This window comes from Dysidea avara, chromosome 6 (assembly GCF_963678975.1).
Source record: "Dysidea avara chromosome 6, odDysAvar1.4, whole genome shotgun sequence".
Taxonomy (NCBI): Eukaryota; Metazoa; Porifera; class Demospongiae; order Dictyoceratida; family Dysideidae; genus Dysidea; species Dysidea avara.
The window spans coordinates 25368918-25396214 of NC_089277.1; the positions used below are offsets into that span (position 1 = coordinate 25368918).

A 27297-nucleotide genomic window follows, 5' to 3' on the forward strand; every position below is an offset into this window, starting at 1 on the left:
CTCTTCTGCTGGAAGTTTCGTCGACGAACTCATTTAGGTTCAGGCAGAAATTGGACTGATTTCCTTAGTTTTGTAACTGTTTGTGTAAATTTTGTAATATAAAGTCGGTTGAAAAAAAGAAAAGAAAAGAAGAAAAGTTCGCTAAGTAAGTTACTATAGTACGCAAACACAAAAGAAATTTTCGTTTTGATTTTCCGTTCCAGTTCGTGTTCGTGTTCCAGTTCCATTTTTTTTTGCCACTGATGAACAGGGTTGTGAAACTAGTCCTAGTGGCATCAGTTATCTTGTCATTGGTTTACTACGTGATCAACTACCCGGTGTCAGTGCGTAGTGTTGAATACGGTCAAGAGTCACAGGAAGATCCACGGAAAATTCGCGGTGGTGTAACGGAACTCCCTGAAACAACGGCGGAGCTGCAATATAATTTGGTGCGACTTATGCAGAATGGGTCCTGGCCTATGCATTATATCAAACAACTTTCTAATAGTAAAGTTGTAGAGGTAGCCAGGCTTTTTAATGTAACAGGCTTGTGTCCATACTGTGATTCACTACAACGTCAATTCTTTCACTGTCCAGCTAAACATATTATCAGTAATCATCGTTTTGTACAGGGGAAAGGTGTAATCACAAAGCACTACCAAACTTGTAAGAAAATGGCCTTCAAGAAACAGAGTGGTGTGGTTGGTTTAGTCAGTTTCCCAGGATCAGGAAACTCCTGGGTACGTCAACTGTTAGAGACAAGTACAGGTGTGTATACAGGGTCTGTGTATTGTGACCAAAGTTACATTGATGCTGGAATGCTTGGCGAAGGAATTAGGTCAAGATATGTTATAGCTGTGAAGACTCATCATTGTGCACATTCAGGATTCTCAAAAGTGATTTATGTTGTAAGAAATCCTTTTGGTGCAATTTTAGCTGAGTTTACCAGACTTGTGAATAAGCATTCTAATGCATCCACATCACATGTTGCAGGACTTGGTGCTAAACACTTTAGTAAGTGCGTGATGTGTAGTCCTAAGATCATATCTATGGAAATGCTTGTGGATTTACAATTGTTGATGTGTATTGTTATTTAACTATTTGCATATAGCTATGTCTGAAACACCTTTAGCTACTGTAGGATTTTGAGGTTGCCTATTACAAAGCATACAGCTAACCCTGATAATCGTTAATTTTTGAGAATGAAAATTTCATGGACCGTGAAATCCATGAAAATTATGTCCCTCAAAAATTTGTACATATACGGTGAACTTCTTACATAATATGGTGATCACATGATAGTGTGTCATGTGGCCAAGGAAAACCATTACATGCAGGTGTGTGACTGGCAAGTAGTCTATTGTGAAAAAGGTGTGATAACAAATGTGGTGGCCAAGAAATGGCTGCAATGATATTATGTCAATTGATTTGAAATTAAGTAACAGTATAATATCATTGCAGCCATTTCTTGGCCACCATGTTTGATATCGCATCTTTTTCAAGCTTTGGAAGGCCACATCCTTTTTTCACACCTGGGCTGTTTTGGATTAGATTCAAAAGTTGATCTGACCATGGTCTGACAATGGATATGCAAACCAAGCTATGTCTTTCCTGGAATCTTGATACTCTAAGATTACACTTAATGGTTACATATGTTGAAAAAAACCTTCAACAACCTTTATGAGAGTAAGGAAGGGCAGTTGTGTAGAAGTTTGTGTGTGCACACAATGTCTAGAGGGCCCTGGGGGGGAGGGGGGCATGCTCCCCGAGATAATTTTGTACCTATTTTAGTCTTTTATTCTAGTGCATTCTGTACCTAAGAATGACCAGAAGTAATCAATGTTTCTCATGTTCATTTCTCAGCTACTATACATTTACTGTGCCTAAAATTTAGGGGGAGGTGAAGTTTATTAATTCCTTAAATGAAGTTAATGGCTTGTTGTATTACAGATTGTGACTGCTCTATTAGAGTGTCTAGATCTTGTTTCTGTATTGTGTCAGTAATGAGCAAAGAATCTGACCGGGCATGCAAAAATAAGGCACGTGGGCACAAACTACATCCCGTCACTCAACAGGTCACACATTTCAGTAGTAGAATAGGGTATTTGTATTCTGAAACTTGCATCATACATCATAAAGTTAATTAATGTTTAGTAAGGGCAGAAAATTGTTAAATGGCATGAAAAGTGAAAGTTTGACAAAGGAGGCAAATTTTGTGTGCCTGCAGGCCCTATTTATGCAGGCCAGTCACATTTTAAGTGTTGTATGTGTTAAATTTCTTTTTGACATGTGCAAATTACTCATTTTAATTAATTTGTGTAGTATCTCTCTTAAGCTGGCATAATGCTTGATATTAATATTACAGCTTTACAGTGTCTAGCATTGAAGGTCTGACAGCAACTTGTGCTGCAGCCTTTGAGTTACCTAACCTAACAAACAGGACTGGTAAACTTTGTCACTACATGGCACTTTTGGTTACAGCACTCGCAGTGTAATAAATTATGCCAGCATGATCAACCAAACTTATTTGCTAAGCCTTAATTTTGTACCATGCAGTATACTGTACAGATAATATTCAAGTTGTGTGTGTACACCTCTACCAATGCAGACATTACCATGGCCATGTGTAGTAAAAAGCTATGATAGTGCATGAAGAAGGTTTTGTGTAGAGGGAGTGCAATTCAAGTGTCAAGGAGTTACCGTATACCTGGAACTTTTTGCGGTGTATATATATTTCACGGTTATGTCCTTAGTCAGTATTTTCACATTTACATTTCATGGATGCCTCTTAGCACATTTTAAGTTTCATGGATTACCGTTGCTCAATTTGAAAACTTTTGTTCTAAACTGCACAGCTATGAAGGGTCTGTATTGATATTTACCATACAGATTGCTAAAGTGCATCTGAACCAAATAGCACAGTAGCGGCAATCTCTGTATGATGCATACCGGTAGTCTATAGTCTTGTAGTAGGTCATGAGCCACACCCACTTTAAAATCGGGAATGTGTGATACTGTTTGTAAGCATATGTGGAGTCCACATATGCCTACAACACTACCAGGAGTCACACTAATTTATTAGTAAGGTGAGTTGAAGTTTGTGGGACACGCATAAATTTCACATGATAAAATTTCACGGTAGCTTTACTAACCGTGAAAACTGTGAAAATTATGTACTGCGAAAATTTCCGGATATTAAATTCTGCATAATGGCATAGCTTTTAAAAACAGTTCACTTTTTGAGAAATGCGACTGCTCTATTAACATAGTTGAGTGTTCTATTAGAGTATTTTTATCATATTTATTAGAGAAACTGGTTGACTATCCTTGATGGGTTAAGTATGGGTGTCCTAGGCATGTAAATGCCTGATGGCTGACTCTGGTCTCCAATCAGTTGTGGCACACTTATGAAGACCACTGTCAACATAAAATGGTATACTTTATTTTTCTCACTTGTACAGTGAGAATAAGATTCATAATATTCTAATAAAAGAAAATCAAATCAGGAAACGTATCCTTACTAAAACAATATCTGTCAATAAAATTGCTATTCAGTGGGTTGATAATTTTATTTCGTCGTGTTAATTATTTTTCAGGCTTTATATAAATAGTTACCACCGCTAATAGTGCTGAAATCATAACACAATAATTACTGTAGGTAAATTGTAAGGGTAAGCCTTGTTTAGAATGCTATTATAATTGGTCATGCTTGCTTGAACAGATGTTGACCACTTGTTAATCATGCTGCAAGGAACTTTTATATTGAAGCAATAAAAGATCTGGTGTTATGATAACAAATTTGGCAAATGGCTAACGTAAAGTATGTACCAGCACCATTGCTCCATATACAGCTATACAAATGTTAGTCTATCTTTACACATACCGGTTTGCAAGACAGGATGAAAAGTGTTTTGTGAATTAGTGAAACATATGTAATACTTGCATGGTTAGCTATTGCACACCAGTGCACAGTGGACCCTCGGTTTTCCCAGTGTCTTGGTAATGGTAAAGGTGCTCAGATAAGTGAATTGTTTAGATAACTGATGCCCATACATTTATATTCAGAGCTCATACTCTAATAGAACGTGGACCTACATTCAAATACTCAATAGAATGGTTATTTCCAATTTCAGATAAATGAGGGTGCAGATAAGCGAGGGTCGGATAACTGAGGGTTTACTCTAATAGTACAATCAATATTTACAATTACTGTGAAAAACATAATTTACTATACATTTAATCAGTTACTTCAAAACTTGTTAACAGGAATTTTGTAAATAATCAGTTATCCATCTTCAGTGTTGGGCAAGTTACTTTGTAAAAGTAACTAGTTACATATTACATATTACTTGCAACTGAACTATTTAGTTACAGTTACATATTACCCGTAAAATAAAGTAACTATAATAATATTACATATTATATTACTTGTGTCCACAGCCTTAAGCTGTCACGTGTGAAACTACCACTTTATCACGTGACATGATTGTGTTGTGCAAATCTTGGTTATAAGGGGGGTTACTATTCAGTGGACTGGACTACTGGACTGACATATTTTTGGTTTTTACACATTCTGAGGTTGGTTTTATTGAGTCTTGCTAGTAAGAACCCTTTGGGTACCTGCAGCCCACTTCTAAACACTGAAGACAAACAGTGGAGTATGTGAAAACTGTCTCTTAATAATTTTGCTACTGTTCATTATGCCACTATACAACACTTATTCCTTACCTGGTTTGTAGTAATGCTGCAGGCAGTGCAGGGAACTGAATATGACAGCAATAGTTAACCAGCGATCAACTAGCCAGTAGACAACCTTTCGAGATATCTTTGAGGAGCAAGCTAGTCTCGCCAGCATGGCCAGTCAGTGCAGGGGCTTACCAATTAGAGATTTTTCAGCATGGGCACTTATAATCTTTATTTGATAAGCCCCTACACTGAAACAGCGAGACTAGTGAGAGCAAGACTAATGAGACTAGCTTGCTGCAAGCTTGCTCTAAGGATATATCTTGAAGGATATTGTCTACTGGCTAGTTGATTGCTGGTTAACTATTACTGTCACATTCACTGGCGGAATTCCCTGCACTGCCTGCAGCATTACTACACACCAGGTAAGGAATAGCTAAGTGTTGTATAGTGGCTTATAGAACTTTGCGTGGGCGAGATCAAAGGAAAAAGTGTACTTTAAATTTCATAAAGTACACTCTCAGCCGGCCAACTGCTTCATCGACCACAAAGAGTGCTTTATTGCACCGCAAAGAGTACTTTATTCGTTCAATAAAGCACTCTTTGCGGTGCAATAAAGCACTCTTTGTGGGCAATAAAGCACAGTTGCCCACGTGCCTTAGTGTAGGCTAATAGCCTACGGGGCTCGCGCCAGTACAACTAATCACCCAAGCCGGTGAAGGCTGATAGCCTCGCCGCGCTGAGTGATCAATCACCCCAGCCAATACGAGTTCCACCACTGGATTGCTTTTATAGACCTACCTAAATGCTTCGATGATGGGTGGGAGAAGGTAACGTTGCTGTTACGTTTGTTAATGTAAACGGACAAGTCCTGGAGATATCACGGAAATACTTCACCATGTGACTCACAATAGAATTGATTGTGGGTTGCGAGCAAAACCTGCCAAAAGACGCGATGAACGTCTACTATGCCAAACTATGGTGAAATACGCGTGAGTTACTTTGTTAAACTAGTTTGTGTGCGTTCAGGCTGCTAATAGTTCGTGCAACGCTTGTTAATTACGAGTCCTAGTGTATGGTGAAGCTACACGACTAGAAAGCTCCATAAATCATTTAAAGCATAGCCTTGCTCGTGCTATATGAAAAATAAAGTACTCGGCGCTTTATTAGCATCTCGGCCGCGCGCCTCGTACTTTATTTTTCATATAGCACTCGCGGCTATACTTTAACATATACATAATGAACAGTAGCGAAATTATTAAGAGACAGTTTTCGCATATTCCACTGTTTGTCTTCAGTATTTAGAAGTGTTTAGAAGTGGGCTGCAGGTGCCCAAAGGGTTCTTACTAACAAAAATCCAACCATAGAATGTGCAAAAACCAAAAATATGTCAGTCCAGTAGTCCAGTCCAGTGTTCCAGTCCAGTAGTCCAGTCCACTGAATAGTGACGCCCGGTTATAAGTAAGAAGCTGGTGAATAAGCTTCATTCAGTAGGCTTCGTTACTTTGTTGTGGCCAGGCGTTACTCAGAGGATAACTAACGAGATTAGTAACTTCGTTACTTGTAGTAATAATATTATGTAATATTAGACCCGTTACAGTAACTATATTACTTAGGTAACGCGCTACATTTGTAAGTACAGTAACTTGAGTTATATTACCGTATTTCATTATATTACTTAGTTACCACAAAAGTAATAATATTACATAACGCGTTACTTATGTAATGCGTTACTCCCAACACTGTCCATCTTGTCAACCAGTTAAGGCTCACAGCCAAATAAAATATTTTAAATATCATTTTTTACTGTTCTGAGTTCAGATTAAGAAAGTAATTAAAGTACTTTACTAAGTAAACAGTGTTTTTAGCTTGTAAATGATCAGGTGGCCTAATCTTAGTAATAAGAACATTGGTAATGCAAATTCAAAAGTTTCTTGAGAATGACAATCGTAATTTTACTGTGTTCAAATTTCTTGTGATACTTACAAAACCTCCTTCCCCAGAATGATACCTGAATGGATTATCATATAGTATAAAACTTTAGTGTTGTAAAACCCTTTGGCGAATTTGGCGAATAGCGCTTCAATTGCCAAAGTTTTTTTCGCCAATTCTTTTTAGCAATCACATGAACAGATGTAGAGACCACGTTGCATCATTGAAATTGGTTCTGCAATATTTCAAACTACTGCCAAGAGATAAGAAAGAAGGTGCAGTTCATCGTACTGTGAGGAATTCACCAAATGCTTTGGTTAGTCTGGCGATGCCCACCCCTTCACATACTTTATGCGAAGAGGCAGGCGCTGCCAGACTATATTTTCACTGCTAAAAATTGCACATCACATTCACAAACTACTGAATGACACTTTCACATGGTACATTTATATATAGATAGCACACTTACATGCCTCTCAACAAGCTATCGGACGTTTGATCAGATAACGTGTTAATTAAGAGGAATTAAGGTGGAGTCCCCTTTTACCAAAGTTTTTGCACCAATTTTTTATTGCAGGTTCTCGCCAAACTTTTTTTCCGCCAAAGTGTTTTACTATACAGTAGTCTTCAAATCAATAACATTAATAACCTTTCCCTTGCAGATTGTAAACTTGTATCAACTAATAGCAAGAGTGAATAATTCACTCTTGCTCTGATAGCTAACTTGATAATTTTGTATTAGCATTTTACCCCTTCAGGGGGTTTGCTAAGTAATAAAAATGAAATGAAAATGTCACATAGATAATGTTATTACACTTCAAATCATCAAATATTATGTATTGTATTGTTTTACAAACAGGTAATACTTCTGTCAAGTGGCACAATCAAGTTGACAAGAAGGCAAGATATTGGCTTAGACACATTACTGATTGTCTAAAGTCAAGCCCCATTCCTGTAATTGTTGTGAAGTATGAAAATTTGAAATCTAATTTATATGGAGAGTTACAAAGAATTTTGGACTTTCTGAATTACCCTTACACTGACGAGGATTTACAATGTACTGTTAATTACACTAATGATAACTTTCACAGAAAACACAATAGCACTTTTGATCCATACTCTCCAGAGCAGAAACAAACTGTGTTTAATTCAATCAAAGCAGCCAATGAGATACTACGTCAATACAATATAGTGTATGACTTAATATAATTTCACGTGTATATATCAGTGAAGTGAAACATGTACAATTTATTCAATAATATCTTCAACATTCATAATTTTAAAATGTGTTGTACCATATTGAAATAACAGCAAGACTTGAGGTTATTGTGTTATGCTAATATACAGTTACTAATAAATAGTGTCACTTATTGTAATCATTTACAGGTGTTTACTGAATTTATTGATGGGCTGGTGCATTAGTGATGGAAAGGGGAAGAGACAACTAGTGAACTGCTGACCATCAAACTTTGTAATGGTGATATTGCATTTCTAGGAATGGCCCGAAGTCCTTTTTCAAGACCTGTTAGTATTGGTTGCATATTAGTGAGGCCAAATGTGCTTTTTGGAGTGATCTGAAATGCTTCTGATAAGCCTCTACAAATATTTTTGCTAATTTTCTACTCTACTAACTGACTTACTAAATTTGAGACCAACATAACTGTGGATAATGCAATGGGCTCAAATCTTTTACTGTTTTTGACATAATTGCTTTGGCTCAGTATGTGCCTTTGGTGTGCCGCAGTTGGCACAATTCATGCATTGTGGACTTATTATTGTCCTCCTTTGTGTACCATTTCATTTTTCAAGGTGTCCATTCATGGTAGCATGTCATGGTTTCCTATGGCAGTGCTGACTAGCTAATATGTTTATAAATGAGTCCCATTGAGTCGTCCGTACTTTCTGTAGTGACTGGATTTATTGCAGAGATGCTTCTTGTACTGTTCTTTGTTTGTAATGTTGTGTAATTAATGGATGAACACAACTGCCAGTGAAAACGAAGCGTAATGGCCACTTCACTCTAATTGATGTTTGGAGCATTTTCAGATGCCAAATTAATTTTAATGTGGATCTCATTCTTCCTGTGGTATGTGTGGGATCACCAGTTATTTTACAAAAAGGTAAACAAACATTCAGTAAACAGTATAAGGGGAAACCTAAGAATTTTAGGAATCATAGAAATGAAAAATTAAAGTGAAAAGGAGAGGTTTCGTATACCAGCAGTATACCAATATAATCCCTATTCATGTCATGGCTATATAGACTGAAGTGTGGGAATTAAATGCCACTAGTATATATGCAGGTATAATAGATAACCTCCTTTTGTGATCCCTAATCAAATTTAAAAATTCCTAATTTTAATTTTGCTTTGTACTTGTTCCTATTTTCCTTGGCTAAAGTATTGATGAATACCTTCAATATTGATGATTCCCACACTTACTATGTATATCACATCTATAGCTACATGTATGTAAAATTCTTAAGTTTTCATTACATGTACACTTAGGAAACCCTTGTATGATAGTTTTATAGTAATCTAAGTAATAGTTAGAGACCTACCACGAGGATCTTTTTGATTTCATAGATCCTATGGTGATTTTAAAACCCGAGGTTTTATAGGTCCTCGTGGTAGTTAGGTCTCTAACTATTACTCCATCGTCTCCCAAAGATCAAAGGGTTTTATGCATACCATTTTTCCAAGTTATCAATAAAACTCTGGGTGCCAGAGGTGTTTAGTTAGTAGTGTTTACTGAAATAACAGACCAACCATGCTATACAGTTGGCCTTCAAAACTTTTCCTAATGCCTAGCATCTTTTCATTAGAAGTGTAGTCTTTGCACTTTGCTGAATCAAAACTAAGGCCTACATAGTTTACCCCCTCCCTTCTGATGTACTCTTGCAACATGATGGGTGATCCCTAAATGAATTATTTTCTAATAGGATCAATGACTGAAAATAATTTGTTACTTGATGTTGTTAATGCTACAGTAGATCTATTAATTATTACAATAACCTATAGCTGCTGATTCTAAATTAAATTTTATTGATATCTATACTATTATAATTACATTAAAAAGTATACAGGCTGTGCCTCTACCCTGTATGTAATAATACTTATAATTATTAACATTTAATAGACTAGTAACACTGAAAGCATGTAGTTTGTTAGTGTCAGTGCCTGTGTCAATGCCTTAGAAATTTCAAATGTACAGTACACATCAAGTTATCATTTACAAAGAACACCACCTATTCCAGGAATAGAACACCAATTATCTGGAAGCTCAGCTAGGTAACAATACAATTATAGACTGGCAGTAATTTAATTGAAAACTATTGTAATTTAACACTGGACAACTAGGATTTCAGGGAACTCAGTGTACATTAAGTGTACAAAAGTAATGTAATAGCAGTTGATTGTATGGTATTAGAATAGTATTGTTGTTTGTGCACACTGGAATGTAGGGGGAAGCACTATACGAATGTCCCTGTGCATGATAAACATACTAAGCTAAGTCCCATCTCATTCGTACCCTGTTTCAGTTGTGAACTATAATTGATTTAATCATCACATACCTGTAGTTGAATGTATTTTGCTAGCAAAATTGGTGCATCCCTAACATGGACTACTTTCCTGGTGTTTGACAGATAACCAGTAGTATCTCTGCCACATGACAGTAGGTTGATTGTTTTTTTAGAAAAGTGGACACTAAGGAACAGCCACCATTTGATAATCCAACTATATTATTGACAAGCACTACTAACCATCAGGTTTGTCTGCCTAAAGCAAATACATTATTAGCAAAATGTACCTATATCTTTGGATTTGTTTATACATACTACGTACCATAGTATGTATTATCTATGGTTTAATCATATGTTTATGCATGAGTGCTAGCAGTTTCTACAAAGAGTGTGACTGGATATGCGTAAAGGGGTCTTCCACACACATTCAATTCTTAAGACTGTAACATAGGGTTCAAGAAACATATTAACTTGAAATTTCCCGATCCATATAACTACATTGTATGTTAGAGCTAGCTACAGACCTAATATAAAATCAAAAACTCTTTCTAATCCAGTGTTATGCATTTACTACTCAAAGTTAGTAAATTGAATGCGTGAAGGAGGACCCTTTTTGCAAATTCACTCACATGTTTTTTGATAAGCAAAGTTTTTGGCACACACCATCAGAAACAATAAAATACTTTAATATTCTGTTTATAATGTTTGGAGTCTATGTCTACTATAATCGACTAAAATGGTATACACAATCTACTTACTGTTGCCTTGTTAAGCATGTATAGATATGGTATCTATGCCATACTGAAATTTTTGTGTTAACATGAGTTTCCTTGTGTGTAAGTAACCATGACAAACTTTACTCAACATGGAATGTCTTTTATTTCTTGTATACCTTATTAAACTATCTACCAGTGTGGGATCTGGATTTGAATGTTTTTAACACCATACGCTAAATGGATCTAGGAGACACTCATAGAAGGGACAATAGTTTTAGGATACCGACAGTGTAGTTATGGAATATGAGAGATACAGCTGGTTTCCAGGAAGTACATGTCAAATAATCAAACTACTTGTAGTGCTGCAGTAACTTAGTAAAGGATGCTATACCTTTATGTGAAAAGTACCACCATACCAACATTGAACGTGGCTCATATATTATTATAATGGCAAGAAATTTTGATCACTAATATCAAGAGTAAAAAATGGATAAGAGAGTATCTTGCTCAGTATTAGTCCATCAAAAATGAGCCCGTTAAGTCCATAGCTAGTACTAATTGTCCCTGTATGACCACATTTTAGCTATATTCATTTAAAAGAAGCCTAGTGAGTTTTGATAGAAGCCTTTGTCACCCTTTGACAACTGCTTCTTTGAAATGAATATAGCTAAACTGTAGTCATACAGGGACAATTAGTACTAGCTATGGACTTAACGGGCTCATTTTTGATGGACTAATACAGAGTTATATACTCTCTTCTCCATTATTTACTCTTGCTAATATACATGTACATTATATAACTGAAGCTGTATTCTGTATAGCATTTGCATAGCCATTGCTTTTCCAGTTAAAAATTTGTTTTATTAATTCCCAAAAGTAAGAAAGGCTAACTTTAAAAAAATTGAACTACATAGGCTTTGCCAGGTATACCATATAGCCTAAATATTTTGAGGGGCAAATTTTTTCCACGTTGAGTAATGTTGCTAAAAATAAAACTTTCGCGGATTTGCAAACACTCCCAAAATGTATTGGGCTACATGGAGGACTAAATATTTCAAGGATAAAATTTTTGCTGGCAACCCTCAAAACCACAAAATCAGCAAAAAGTTTCCCCCTCAAAATAATTAGGCTATACGGTAGTATTTTATCATCAATATAAACATAATAATTTGTATGCACAAAACCTGCTTCAAATTTCACAACTCTATATAAGTTATCATTCTTAGTGGTATATTCTGTATAGTAGCTATTAGGTACTGTACATATGTGCCTGTCCATATAGTGCAGAATCTGTGGTGCTTAGCACTTATTATAAAACTACTACAGTGTTCACAGCCTATAGAAACAGTTTAGCAGTATCCGTCACTTTTTTTGTGGCAAATTCTAGTGAACATTTCCAATTGGTTAGTAACATTAAGCAGAGTGTGCCACAAGAAATGCAGTAAGTCATGGTCACAAAATGTGTGCACCTGGACCATATCAGAAAAGCATAGAACTATATTTATACACTGTAGATCTAGATGAGTGGTTGGGTCATACTGTATATTATTTCATCATCATGCATAATTTTATTGAACATAAGTAAATACATTACTATTGCATTGCCAAGTCGTCTTTTCTTCCCTGATTATGAATGTGTTATTATATGATCTACATACATACTATATACATACAATAAATATTTAGCTATAGTAACTTCACTGTACAAGTTATGAGATTCAATACAATTATGTGTTCACTACTATATTAAGCTAGGCATGTTGAACAACTCATATTATGGATTCTAAGAAAACAGTCTAGCTACTTCATCAAGAAGCCTTCTGGTGCAAGTATGCTGCTAAGCAAATTAATTTACCAAGCCCTATATACAGTCCTAATGTACACATAATGTTTCCTGCATGGTCTTTGGCTGTGTTATCTTAAACATACCTCAGTGTTATAGCTAATAATACCCATTAAACTAATCTGTCTATTATACAATATTCATATACCGTAGTATAATATAGATTGCTAAGATGAAAAGTTTGGTGCTCAATGCAGCTGGTATCTGATACATGATACCCCTTCTCAAATATGTCAGTGTGTATATACATAGCTTCAACAATTAATGCATTCCACAATGTTAGGTGTTGCTTTGTAATCACATTCTGCATTACAACTATAAAAGCAAATGCCACAGTTTTCTCTTCATTTTAAAGTCAACGTCATAAAGCTGTTGCTCATGCTATACCCAATGCTATAGGGCTACTAAAATGTTGCTACCAAAATTTGTTATTACTTATTTGTTGGTTTTGTTCTTCAAACACAGTAAAGCAGAAGTGGTTGTTGTTGTTTCATCAGATTCTGATTCAGGTGATGGGGCCAGTGATGATAAGACTACCTGCTGTGTCACTGGAAACTGTACTTGTTACTCTTTCTCACTTGCTCTGGTCAACCTCAATGATAATGTTATCATCAACTTAACAAGTGATGTGGTGTTGTCTTCACATGTATCAATAGAAGGTGTTGAAAATGTTACAATTGTGGGATACAACAATCCCACTGTACTATGTAATGCAGGTGGAGGAGTGAAGTTTATGAACAGTTCCAACATCACTACTGATGGTATCATTTGGGAGAGGTGTGGATCTAACCGTATCACCAGCAGTAATCCAAAGCCTGCACTACAAATACTCAACTCATCTAATGTAACAATTCAGAACTGTATCTTCCAGCATTCAGTAGGAAGAGCAATTGAACTATCAGATGTAACTAAAGAGGTGAATATCAACAATTGTGTATTTTCACATAACAAGCAATACAGATTCCATGGAGCAGTTTTGCACTACTCATGCCAAGCAGGCATGAACACTTTGATACCACTAACAATTGACAGTTGCATTTTCACTGATAATGGACAAGCAAGAAGTTTAGTTTTCATTGATGGCTATAGCCAAATATCTGTAACTTTACAGAACTCTGAGTTCACTGAGAACAATGGAGTTTCACTTTATATTTCACGTCAGCGTGTCAAATTTCACGGCAATATTACATTCAAGAATAATAATGGAAGAGGCATCTTTAGTGATCAATCAACTGTCACATTTAGTACGCACACAATTGCAAACTTTCTTGGAAACATAGCTGTTGCTGGCAGTGGGGGAGCCATACATTCAATTGAAAACTCTAGCATTTTATTTGAAGAGAAATCTTTAGTGCAGTTCACTGAAAATCATGCTAGACAAGGAGGAGCAGTATTTTCAAGTCTTGATTCCAAGGTCACCTGTAAAGACAATTCTATAGTAATGTTTTGTGAAAATAGAGCTTCTGGTGATGGTGGAGCTATATTTACCAGTCACAACAGTGCTATCACATTTGAAAATAATTCCAAGGTCTCTTTTACTAAGAATACAGCCAGACATGCTGGAGCTATTTCTTGTAGCAAGAATTGCAACATATTATTTAAGCAGAATTCTATAGTAAGATTTACCAATAATACTGCCATATTTGGAGGTGCCATTCAGTCTTTTCATAAATCGATGACATCATTTTCTGATAATTCTAGGGTGAGTTTTACCAATAATCATGCCATGACTGATGGAGGAGCTATACACATTGACAAATCTGATGTCTCGTGTGCTGATAAGTCTACGGTAACATTTTCTGGAAATATTGCCCAAAGGGATGCTGGGGCTATATTTTGTGCTGACAGGTCTATTGTTTCATTTAATGCTTTAGGAAATGGTGGTGCCATTCTCTCCAAGATAAGTGGATTGGTTTCATTTACAAATTACGCTGGAGTCTTATTTGCTAACAATTTTGCCAGATCAAATGGTGGAGCCATCAGTTGTAGCCGTCACTCTAGAATCTTAATGGCAGAAAATTCTGAAGTGAACTTTATCCACAATAATGCTTTAGGTAATGGTGGAGCTATCATTGCTAATTTTCAAGTGACTGTGTTATTTTCAGAGCACTCAAGAGTATTTTTTACTAACAATTCTGCTAGACTCTGTGGAGCCATATGCTCATTTCATAGATCCGTTATCTTATCTACAAACCACTCAAATATAACATTCATTAAGAATAGTGCAACAGCAGATGGTGGAGCAGTATCTTTGCTTCATGGTTCCAATATTTCATTTGAAGAAAATTCCACTGTTAGATTCATTGAAAACATGGCAGCAAATGTTGGTGGAGCTATATTTGAAATTACAAGTGCTATTTTATTTACAGCAAACACTAAAATATCTTTCATGGAAAATAAAGCAACACATGGTGGAGCAATATATTCTAACAGGAATTCTGTAATATTATCTGATACAAATTCCACAGTAACTTTCCTTGAGAATAGTGCCAGGCAAAATGGTGGAGGTATAGTGTCCATTAACAACTCTTCTATTTCATTTGAAGGGAACTCTGGTGCAACTTTCATTGGTAACTATGTTACTGCATCTGGTGGAGCGATACAATCTCATCATAATTCTGTACTCCATTTTAAAGGGAATTCTACTGTAGCTTTCTACAAAAATGCTGCCAAAGAAAATGGTGGAGCTATTCTTTGTGAGATGAATTCTAGACTAATGTTTGCAGCAAACTCTACTGTGACTTTTCATAATAATACTGCTGTGGACTTTGGTGGAGCTGTAAGGTCTTGTGATAACTCAATGGTCACCTTTCAAACAAACTCTACTGTAGCTTTTATGAACAATATGGCCAGGCAAGAGGGTGGAGCTATATTTTCTAAAAATGCATCTAGGATATCATTTCACGGATACTCTAAAGTAACCTTTTCTGAAAACCATGCCATAAGACATGGCGGAGCTATAAACAGTAAACGTTACTCTAGTATTGTATTTGATGGCTATTCAACAGTGACATTTATTACAAATGGTGCTGGAGACCAAGGTGGAGCAATTTTTAATGAAGTGAAAGTAATTGCATTATTTACAGAGCATACAAGAGTGATATTTGCTAACAATTCTGCGAGATTTGCTGGAGCTATATATTCAGCTCGTAGGTCTAGTATCTCATCTAATAAGCAATCTACAATAACATTTACCAAGAATTTTGCAGTGCGATCTGGTGGAGCTGTAAATTGTAACAATTGTGGAAGTATCACATTTAAAGGGAACTCTGCAGTGAACTTTACTGAAAATAATGCAACAAGATTTGGTGGAGCTATAATGCTTAATTCTAATATTATATTTGGAGAACATTCTTCTTTAACATTTACTGAAAATATGGCTGAAAACAGTGGAGGAGCTATATATGAAGCTAAAGGTGTTATTTTATTTACTGCAAATGCTAAAGTATCTTTTACCAAAAACAATGCGACATATAGTGGGGCAATACGTTCTGGTCAACAATCAAGCATATTATACAAGAACAATTCAGTGGTGACATTTATTGAAAACAGTGCTGTTCTAAATGGAGGAGCTGTATTGTCTCTTGATAACTCCATCATATCTTTTGAAGATAACTCCACAGTGACATTTACTAAAAATTATGCTACACACGCTGGAGCAATAGAATCTCAATTTAATTGCTTTATATCATTTAAGGGAAACTCCACAGTAACCTTTATCAGCAATTATGCCATACAAGATGCTGGAGCAATACTATCACGCAGAGCAAACACCAATGTTACATTTGAAGAATACTGTAGTGTTAAATTTGTTGAAAATACTGCTGAACTAACTGGTGGAGCTGTACTTACCGGTGAAAGTGGAATTGTTTTATTTAAAGGTCACTCTATCATTATATTTGCCAATAATTCAGCCACATGGTGTGGAGCTTTATGTTCTAATGTTCTGTCATCTCAACACTATGCAACTCTATCATTTAATGGAAATCATGCTGAACTTGATGGTGGTGCTATATGGTCTACTATCTTTGCAGTTATCTCATTAAAACATAACTCTACAATAATGTTTACTGAAAATAGTGCTGGGAGAGATGGCGGAGCTGTATATTCTGGTCATAACTCTTACATATCATTTCAAAACAGTTCTGTAGTGAGATTTACTAAAAATAGTGCTGGGAGAGATGGTGGGACTATACATTCTGATGATAACTCTCACATTTCATTTGAAGGAATTTCCATGATAACATTTACAGAGAATGAAGCTGCAAGAGATGGTGGTGTAATGTATTCTGTTGAAAACTCCAAAATTATTTTTGATGAAAGCTCTACTATAACACTGAATAAAAATAGTGCCAAAAGACATGGTGGAGTTTTTTGTTGTGTTGACAATTCTTTAGTTTTGTTTGAAAATACCACTACAGTGTCATTCACCCATAATAGTGCTGCAATGGATGGTGGAGCTATATACACACTGCATTCAACTATAATAAAGTTTGGTATAAACAGCACTGTAAGGTTTGATGGTAACAATGCTCAGAACGGAGGGGCTGTATTTCTTGGTGACCAATGCAATACTACATTCAGAAGCAATTCTAATATGACATTCTGTCTTAACAGGGTGGATGGCTATGGTGGAGCTGTATATATTAAGGCTTCCCAAAGCATGGTTACCTTCGAAGAACAATCATTTGATCACTTTTATGATAACTATGCTAGAGTTGCAGGACATTCACTGTACGTAGCTGTACCAAAGTCATGTAACAGCATTTGCCTGAATAATAACATTGTGGGTGTTAACAAAGAGAAATTACACTCTGAGCAAAGCATAGCCACTACTCCTAGCAAAATTCAGCTCTTCGATCCAGCAAAATGTATTGGTAATAACACAAAAGGAGAGTGTGAAGTATACTATGTAAACAAAATAATGTTAGGTCAAGAAATTTTCATTAATGCTTGTGTATCGGACTTTTATGACCAACCTACTAATGCAGTGCAGTTTGTGGTTAACGGTGAGAACAGTACAAATTATCATATTGATGGCATACAGCACACTTTGATATCATGTGGTAATAACATATTTCAAGGAATGAGAATTGCTGGAAATGAAAGTTTAGTTGCTGAATTTTATAATTACACAATGACCACTACATTTAGTGTTAATCCACTTTCTAATGAGAATGCATTTTCTATTCAGTTGGTAGTAGAGATATCACCATGTCATCCTGGATTCTGGCATGATACAGAATTACAGAAATGTGTATGTTTTGATTCTACTGATATTGTGTCTTGCTTTGGTAGTACTTCAACTATTAAGAGAGGCTATTGGTTTGGAAGTGTAAATGGACAACCAACAGTAACAGTATGTCCAGTAAATTATTGTGACTTTAGCTGTTGTGAGGCCACTGATGAATTCTATCATCTTTCACCACTTAGATCATATCAGTGTAGATCACACAGATCTGGTCCTGCTTGTGGTAACTGCAAGGAAGGTTGGACTCTATCATTTGATTCTGCTGAATGTGTTGTAGATGAAAAGTGTACAGCAGGACAGACAGCACTGGTAGTGACTTTAACAGTCCTATACTGGATAGCTGTGGTTGCTACAGTGTTTATCGTGATGTACTTCAAGATAGATATTGGATCCTTGTATGTTATCTCATACTATTACAGCATGCTGGATATTTTGCTAAGCCAAGTCTTGCATGTTTCACAAACATTGCTTACTATCATTAACATTATTTCCAGTTCAGTCAAAGTAACTCCACAGTTCCTTGGACAACTTTGCTTGCTAAAAGGCTTAAGTGGAATTGATCAGCAGGTTATTCACTATGTACACCCACTTGCCGTTTCTTTGATTCTGATTGCAATAAGCTTTTTAGCAAGAATTTCCTACAGGTTTTCATCATTTATCAGTAGAGGAATTATTCGTGTTATCTGCTTTCTCCTTTTGTTATCATATACTTCAGTAGCAACTACTTCACTACTGCTAATGAGACCACTAATGTTCACAGATGTGAATAAAGTTTACACATATGTATCTCCTGATGTTCAGTTTTTCCATGGCCGCCATCTACCATATGCCATCGTAGCAGTGTTATGTACAATAGTGATTGTGATTGCTCTACCACTTCTACTTCTACTTGAACCATTCCTTAATCATAAAATAAGTTTTACCAGGATGAAGCCATTACTAGATCAGTTTCAAGGATGCTACAAAGACAGATATCGTTGCTTTGCAGCTTATTATATGATTTGTCGACTGTTTATTATTGTGACAGTTATTGCTACCTCACCTAATGATTTTCTTGCTCAATATATACTAATTAGTTCATGTGTACTGATGGCTGCGATACATGTAATGATAAGACCATATAAAAACAAGTTACTCAATACACTTGATGGATCGATATTGATGTCAATAATTTTAGTTGCTGTGCTACCAGCTGTTTATGGATCCACCTCAACTCTAGTTGTAGGAATAACTCTTGGTTTAGTTACATTCCCACTAGTGTTCATTTTGCTGATGGTATTTCTAACTTGTAGAGAAAATATTAAGAAATTTTTTATGCAATGCAGACCTCATAGTAACATAAAAGCCACAAGTGTACATGATGAAATACCGATGGATGATGTTGGAACTATAGTGGATGATGAGATGAGAAAAAATGCAACGATATGTGACATGTATGTATATAAGTGTATAAAACTATGTGTGTATGTGTGCATGCTTGTAGTTAGCACATGGGTGCAAACATTTACCAGTAAGACAATGCATACATGTAAAATGTAAATATCACAATGCACTCGTGATTATACATTTAAGCTTCAATGTACACAACAATTGAGCATTCACTGAATGCTATGAGTATGCAAGTATGTGTTAATAAAGTAATCAATACTCAACTGAGCTGACGTTTCATTTTGACATTTACTTTGAAATGGTAATCAAAAATGCCAAATCAATCAATTTATCTAATAGCTAAACGCACTGCATAATAAAATAGAGGACTTGTAGCGTGACGTAAATCATAGTAATTGCTAAGCAACCGTAGCTGTCAGCCATGTTTCTGGACAGTGTTGTGGCTGAAAAGTGCCGGCTTTGTCAGGATTTGGTACAGGCTGTAATGAAGCGAATCAGTGTTGAGTTGTGTTGTAAATACAGTATATACCACCCAGCTCGATAAAAAAGGCGAAGAAGTTAGAATTTATTTATTTATTTATTACTGTGTAGGACTCCATCAAGGAGTAGCTATAACACACAGATACAAAACAAAAATTCAGATGGTTTAACAAAACGCCCGGTCCTTAAAACAGTTTATAGATGGCTGATTGATAGTGGATGGTAAAGAGGAAAATAAGTACGAGTTGATTCTTGCTTGTGGGATAAACGTTGTGAATGACCTCTGGTAACTGATGACATTGATGTTAATGAGATAGATGGAACTTCCATTTGACAATTGGTGAGTAATGTATCGAAATTTAATTAGCCGTCTATTTCACGAAGCCAATAATAAGATCTTCTATTTCAAACCAGCCCTGCTTCCCAGTGCCACTATACCCAGCGCTTAGTGAATAAATCTCGTTACCTTCATTCTGACCCAATATGCACCATAGAAAGTTGTCCCGAAACATGTCCGCCTAGCAACCGTTGCTTCACACGTGCAAGTCCTCTATTGGGGTATATTACATTGTCTCAATACATTAATATGTATTATTTTTATTTATTTATTAATGCTTTACAGCACAAGAAGCAAACCAGTCCTTCCTGTAGCTTACCAGACTATAATTATTATTAGTCTGGTAAGCTATAATAAGGACTTTTTAATAATCCATTATCATTGTAACTACAACATGATAGTGTCCTATTGGCTAACAGTAACTGCAATGTTTGGCAATGATAACAAGATATTAAAATGTCCTTCCTGTAGCTTATTTACAGTATGTATTGCAATAATGTAATTGACCTCAATACAATTACATTTTCTATAATAATTATGCATATGGTTTATGGTTGATGGTTATAAACACGCTGCTACTGTTTACATGTAACACATATTAACACACATATTAGATGTACATATTGTTTTCAACAGTAACCAGTTACACAGTGATGATGCTGTTCACTATCGAGAGTCATTCATGGAAATAATGGATGAGATCAAAGATTAGAAATCAGTACGAGGTGACTAGCGTGATCATTGTAATATTATAACATTAACAGTTATAATTTACACAAGCACACTGTAGCTACCATTTGTAACACAACTATGTATAATAGAACTTCACAATAGACTACATAAGTATATATTTGATTACTGAGATACAGTAAACTAGTAGATAAGTCCTCGGTCACATGTGACCAAGAGAGTAACACATGTGGGCATAGCAAGGGAGTGTAGATGAGTGCAAAAATAAAATAAGCATGCATGCATCTACATTAATTACAAAGAGAATCAGTTAGAGAGGGAAATCGCCTACCAAGCCAGAATTTAGTGGACTGTAAAAAATTATAGTAATATTAACAGTTTTGTGCATAGCACATCAGTCTTACTTCAATCTGTCTACATGTATACATATGATGGCTTTTATTAATAGCATTTTGGTGGACATAGCTTACTACAATGTGCAAATGGTGACAGTACAGAGGATTTGAGGCTGTATTATGTACATACACGAGTGAGAAAAGTCATGTACAATGTGGGTTGTGGGTCATTATATGCTACAATCATGTGCACACAACAGATGCCATCTTTAGTTTTATATACAGTATGTAGGACGGTAATTACCTGTGTAAAACACATGACTAGAAGGTATAAACACCGTTGTTCATGCTTTTGAATACAGCAGAGCATGTTTTTGTGTCGTAAAAACTGTGTAGATAGTTTGTATTGCAATACATTTAGGGCTAGCAGTCTGGAAACACATCCCTCCGAATGTACTGTACTATTTAGCTGTTATGGCCATGGTAATAATTATAAACTACGTATTATACTTGTACATTCATATGGACATAATAGACAGATAATATTGTACAAAATGTTCATAACTGCCATTGCAATGCTTATGATTACAAGCGATCTTTAAATTCAAGGTGGATTTAAAGGGGGTGCTAATTGGAGTACTGAAGGACACTATCTCTCTGAAGTTTTACTATGTACAGTACTTGTACTTGTATGCATGGCATTTAACAATACTAATGTTGAGATGCATAAAGCCCCAAGCCAAAGTTCCTATTGGTGACACAAAGATCAACAGCTGTTGCTTTAAGCCACTAAATGGATTAACACTGGTGTGGTGGTGGGCATCCAGTATACAAAATTTATTCATATAGTATAGGTTATATGTATATTTGCTTAGTTTTGCTGAAGAGCTTACACTTAATGTATGTCTCACATACAGTATCACTGTTCCAGCAATTGTAGACACTATATACCCATTTTAAACATAGCACAAATCATAAAATTACAGCAACATGATCAGGTGACAAAGTTAAGCAGGACACATGTACAGACCATGTTTGCATGCATTGCTTTTAAAAATACAAAGCTAGCTGACACACTATAGCACTGATATTTTCCTATATCCTTCCAAGCCAAACCGACACAAAAACCAGTAGCTGTTGCTTGTAGCTACTACTAGGATTTCAGTACAGAATATACACTAGCAAAATAATGTACTGCTGTGGATACCCTAGAAAAGCAAAAATTCATAGTGGAGTGGGACCACAGTGAGTTACTACATTTGGCTTTGCTGTAAACATTAACTACATTGCTCAAAATATCAATTGTTAAAATTGTGATTGGAAATACAAAGCATTAACTACAGTAGCATAACCTATTAGGCTGATTTTGCTAACAATTCCAAAAAACGCATACCAAGTAAATTTAGTTTAAAACATATAGCTATAATTCTGTATAGATTCAAGCCTGTATTAGCTACCCACAATTTTGATAAATGGATACCTGGATTTTGGTGTTTGAGTCGGGTTCTGTGGTTTAAATTACATTCATTTCAGTAAAGTCCCCCTAACAAACTAACTATACTGCATAGATGAGACCTGGAAATATCATCTTCCTTCTGAGCATTGTAATGAACAAGATGGACTAACTGCACAACATCTTCAATTTCATTGGGTGGCAAAGCCTCAATTTGCCTCAAAGTTGGACAACAAAGAATATAGGGTTAACCATATACCATTAGCTAGGCTAGCTTGCATGTTATGTCAAATCATGTACATGTATTTAGTTATATACTGTAGTAAGCAATGCAGCTGTTCTTGTGCATTAATCAATTTAATAACCAGTAATACCAGCAGTACCAGTAGTACTAATGAACTAGAAGTAATCTGAGACAGTCTAATTAAATAGTTTGTGTTGCCGCAATAATTAAGGTGATAAAAAGCAGTCCGGCTGGAAACACAGCCCTCCAAATACACTGAGTTCTGGTATATATTATGTTATATACCACTTTGACACCTCAGATCAAAGGAAACCACAGGGTTGTATATCACATATTGCCTCTACCACAGGGCGATATCTAGATATTGCCCTGTGGTTAGGGCGATATCAGGATATAGCCCTGACCACAACTGCCTTTGATGCTGAGGCAGCTACAAAGCATCAGTTCCCTTTGATTATTTATATAGAGATGCTTAAAGGTTTGCATTGTGGGTTTGAGTTAGAGCTGCTTAAAGTTTTGCATTGTGGGTTTGAGTTAAACATGTTGATTTAGTTAGAGGCATTGTTGTGAAGTAAAAAGAATTGAGTGAGTCAGCATTGCATAGTTCAGTTACTAAGCATCGCTAAATAATCATTTTTGCAATGTGGGGATTGTTTTTTCTACAGAGTACATTTCAACTGCATGAAAAGATGCCTCAAACATTCACAACCTATATGTCTAAGTGTTTATTTTAGCACCTTAGGTAACTTTATTCATCCACAAAGTGGTTATTTGGTTTAAAATGGTATCACTACAACCAGTGAAACCCACAATCATTTCTTTTCTGTGCCCACAATTTAAATCCACAATCGATTTTTGCAAACCTCTGTATAAAAGTAATGTGGTGAATGCAGGTTTGTCTTTCTTCACCTATTATAGTGTGTTCACGTTGAGCTGAATCCTGAAAAGCAGCTAAAAATTAAAAGTGGATTTTTTCTCAACAGAATTAACATTTCAGCCAACCAGATGATTATTGGTAACAGCAAAGGTGTCAAAAACAGACACATACAGTTTGGCTCCATTACAAGTTTGGGAAAGGGCTGTAATGGACACTGTACTTATATGGCTTCTCCATAGGAAATGTATTGTGAAAATTTTGATTGGCTGTAAATATTATGTCAAACATTTGAACAAAAAGATTTTGAAATATTTTTAGCAGATCAAGCAATACTACAAATGAGCCAAATTTCAAGATCATGTGTAATTGCATCCATGAGTTATTAAATGTTTTTGAGGATTCAGCTCAACGTGAACATACTATAGGTGAGCATGCCAGAGTGGTATATATTACTTATACCATGGCCACTCAGGATTTGCTTGATATATATGCCCTTGTCCTTGGGCCTGCAGACCTCGGGCTTGGGCATATATATCAGGCAAATCCCTTGTGGCCATGGTATAACTATTAAATATTACAGGACATGTAATGACAAAGGCGGCCCCAGGAATTTTGGTAACTGGTTTCCAAACTTTTGCTTGCAAATTTAAATCTAGGAGGTATGGGGCAAGATTTTTCATAAAATTGTGTAATTTGAAATTGAATCTGATAGCAATATTGACAGTTTAAAAATAGAATTATGTTAGGTATAATGTAGGCTGCTTAATTGTGCTTGCTTCTGGTACAGTATCAGGTGCAGACTAAAAAGTTAATGGACAGAGCAAATTGACATTTGAAACATACAACAGACATGGATGTTGTTCTGGGGGTCTTGGGGCATGCCCCCCAGGAAGATTTTCGGATTTTAACACTCTGTTATAGAATTTTGGACTATTTTTTACTGTGTTGACACAGGTAAATAAAGTAGCTAGCTACTTACAGTTCTTAAGAGAAATACAAAATGTGGCTGTTCTATTAGAGTGGTTGACTGCTCTATATTAGAGTATTTCGATCTGAACTTTTGTACCATTGCAAATCACTGTAAAATATAAGTTTGATTACCTGAATACACTTGACCAGTTTCTGGAAACCTCAGAAACCCCCTTAGATCCTTGAATGATACACAATTATTGCTGGCATTGCAATGCTTATGATTACCGATGATCTTGAACATCAAGGTGGATTTAAGTTACTGAAGGACTCCACCCCTATGAATTTTTACCATGCACTAACTAGAAATCTAGTAGAAGTTACAGGTGCAATTGCATTTTAAGTATAGACTATGAAAGTACAGAAAAAGCAAGGGGAAGGGGGTAATCTCTTCTAAAAATCTATAATTTAGAAGTATAATTAAAACACTCTAATAGAGCAGTCAACTACTCTTAAACAATTGGCTATATAACTTGTCTAAACCATAAGATAAAAGACTAGTGTGTGAGCTGAAAATTAAAGCTCTTTTTCTTGATCTGTACAAGTGCACTGCTATCTTGCCATTGTACCAAACATCCTTCCTTACCAATTCATAGCTTATAAGTAGTAACCTTTTTGATAACAGCTCTAACCAACTAAACACACACACACACAAACACACACACATGCATAGTGGGTAAGATACAGTTACAAAGTGTATGCTTGGGTTTAATGCTTCCTTTTACAAATTGCAACTTAACTCAATTCTGGTGAAATTATTAATATCTTTAAAGTTAATTAGAGCTGGGGGCACATCCTCCCACTACCCAAGTCTCCACCACACATACTGATATCTACCTTAGGGAAATAAAATGTGATTGTTGTCCTAATTGCATAATTTGAATTTGAGGAGATGTAGACTTGGGTTACATGATCTGTTTATTAAGTTAAATACCTACAGTATACTACATGATCCCATTAATAACATTGCACACTTCAATGGAAATGGTCTAGAGCAACCACTATGATTTTGACCCTACCATAAGTCCATAACTGATTGTAAATGAGGCATTGCCTTCTCCTGGTAAAATTAAATTGATTATTGCCATATTGTTGGCCATGGTAATTTTACATTCTGGATGTTGCAGCATTATAGACCCTTTGAAAGTCAATTGTAAACTTTTTTCATATAAAGTGATTGATAACGGTTAACAATGTTGTATCAACCAACCTTAATAACACTTTTCTTTGTCACCACAACATATTTGTTCCCATTTGTGTGAAATTCTACAACTACCTTGAACCCCTGAACACAGGTTATGTTATTGTAATACACAGACTGACTTTGAATGCACACACTTTATGATGTAATTTTATTATGTAATTGTTATGATGTAATCTCATACCACACTTCCTGTAATGTAGTATATAAGGACATGCAACTATTGTACATTACTTTTGCTTTCTATTTGCTTACAAATTGTGATTTAAGTTGTACCATACTGTGTTTGTGCTAATTCTCGATGTTACACAAATACGTACATTATTTTGCCTGTCAACCGATGGCCAAGTTTGGAAAATTATGTTGTGTATTGGCCACTATTAATTTTAACATGATATTCTAGCATAAATTTCAAATCATTCCAGCATTTAAAATTGGGAAATATTACAGTAGTATACACATTTATACTGTACTGTATGCACACAAAATTACATAATTTGTATAATATAACATGCAGGTTAGCCAAAGTAATGAAATATATATATTATGGCAGGCATGAGATGCATGGTACTAATCACACATATACAGAGTGCTTAAGCCAATGCTATGTATGTACAGGTGTGCAGGAATTAATAATTGAATTTCAGTGCCATTATACACATTAGAGCATCTTGAGTCAATCTATTATGCATTGTAGTCAAATGATATGAAATTATACTGTTTGAATATGTTACCATGCATAAACGTATCATACATTTAGCAGTCTGAAGCTCAGTATCACTGCGGTGTATGAATAAACAATTACTTTACTAGGTATCAACTACATGCAAGCATGCATACAAAGCAGCTACGGCTACCTTGTCAGAAGAGAAATGTAGATAAGGGTAAGGTTGTAAAGAACTGTATTCAATCCATGCAGCATATCAGGTTCATACACATATACTGTTGAGAGTATTTCCAATAGAAATTCAGTAGCTAGTTAGCTATGAATAAATCAGAGTTTTGGGTACAGGTAATTAAGATAATTATAATTTACTTTTCTAAAGTAACTGGTATTGCCACACAAACAGTCACACATTCTGTGTACTGTTTTTCATGAGTATAAACAGAACAACATTATGCTGAAGTGGCCGTAGAATTATCAGTTCACATAGCTATGTACAGTTCTCTTCTTCCCTTGCTGAAGCACACCTTAGCAAAATTATCATGAAAATGCCCACAGTACGTGGCATGAAAGAAGCATATGAAAGTAACTAATTAACGCTTAGTTACCTTTACAAAAGTAACTGAAGCTAAGTAAAAGTAATGAGTAGCCAGTTTTTAGTTTGATGTAACTAGTTATGTACCCTAATTCTGTGTTTAACTTAATAATAGCTAATAACGTACTTTTTTACTT

The 27297-nt window shown here is 35.6% G+C and overlaps 2 protein-coding genes across 2 annotated transcripts; both read left to right on the forward strand.

The window, feature by feature from the left end:
* Nucleotides 1-202: 202 nt before the first annotated feature.
* LOC136257891 (WSCD family member AAEL009094-like) lies at nt 203-7879 on the forward strand. Its single transcript, XM_066051213.1, has 2 exons — nt 203-993; nt 7454-7879. The coding sequence occupies exons 1-2, from the start codon at nt 243-245 to the stop codon at nt 7801-7803; spliced, it is 1101 nt and encodes a 366-aa protein (XP_065907285.1). The 5' UTR covers nt 203-242; the 3' UTR covers nt 7804-7879.
* Nucleotides 7880-13084: 5205 nt separating this feature from the next.
* On the forward strand, nt 13085-18408 carry LOC136259359 (probable outer membrane protein pmp20). Its single transcript, XM_066052855.1, has 2 exons — nt 13085-18289; nt 18346-18408. The coding sequence occupies exons 1-2, from the start codon at nt 13085-13087 to the stop codon at nt 18406-18408; spliced, it is 5268 nt and encodes a 1755-aa protein (XP_065908927.1).
* The last annotated feature ends 8889 nt before the right edge of the window (nt 18409-27297 follow it).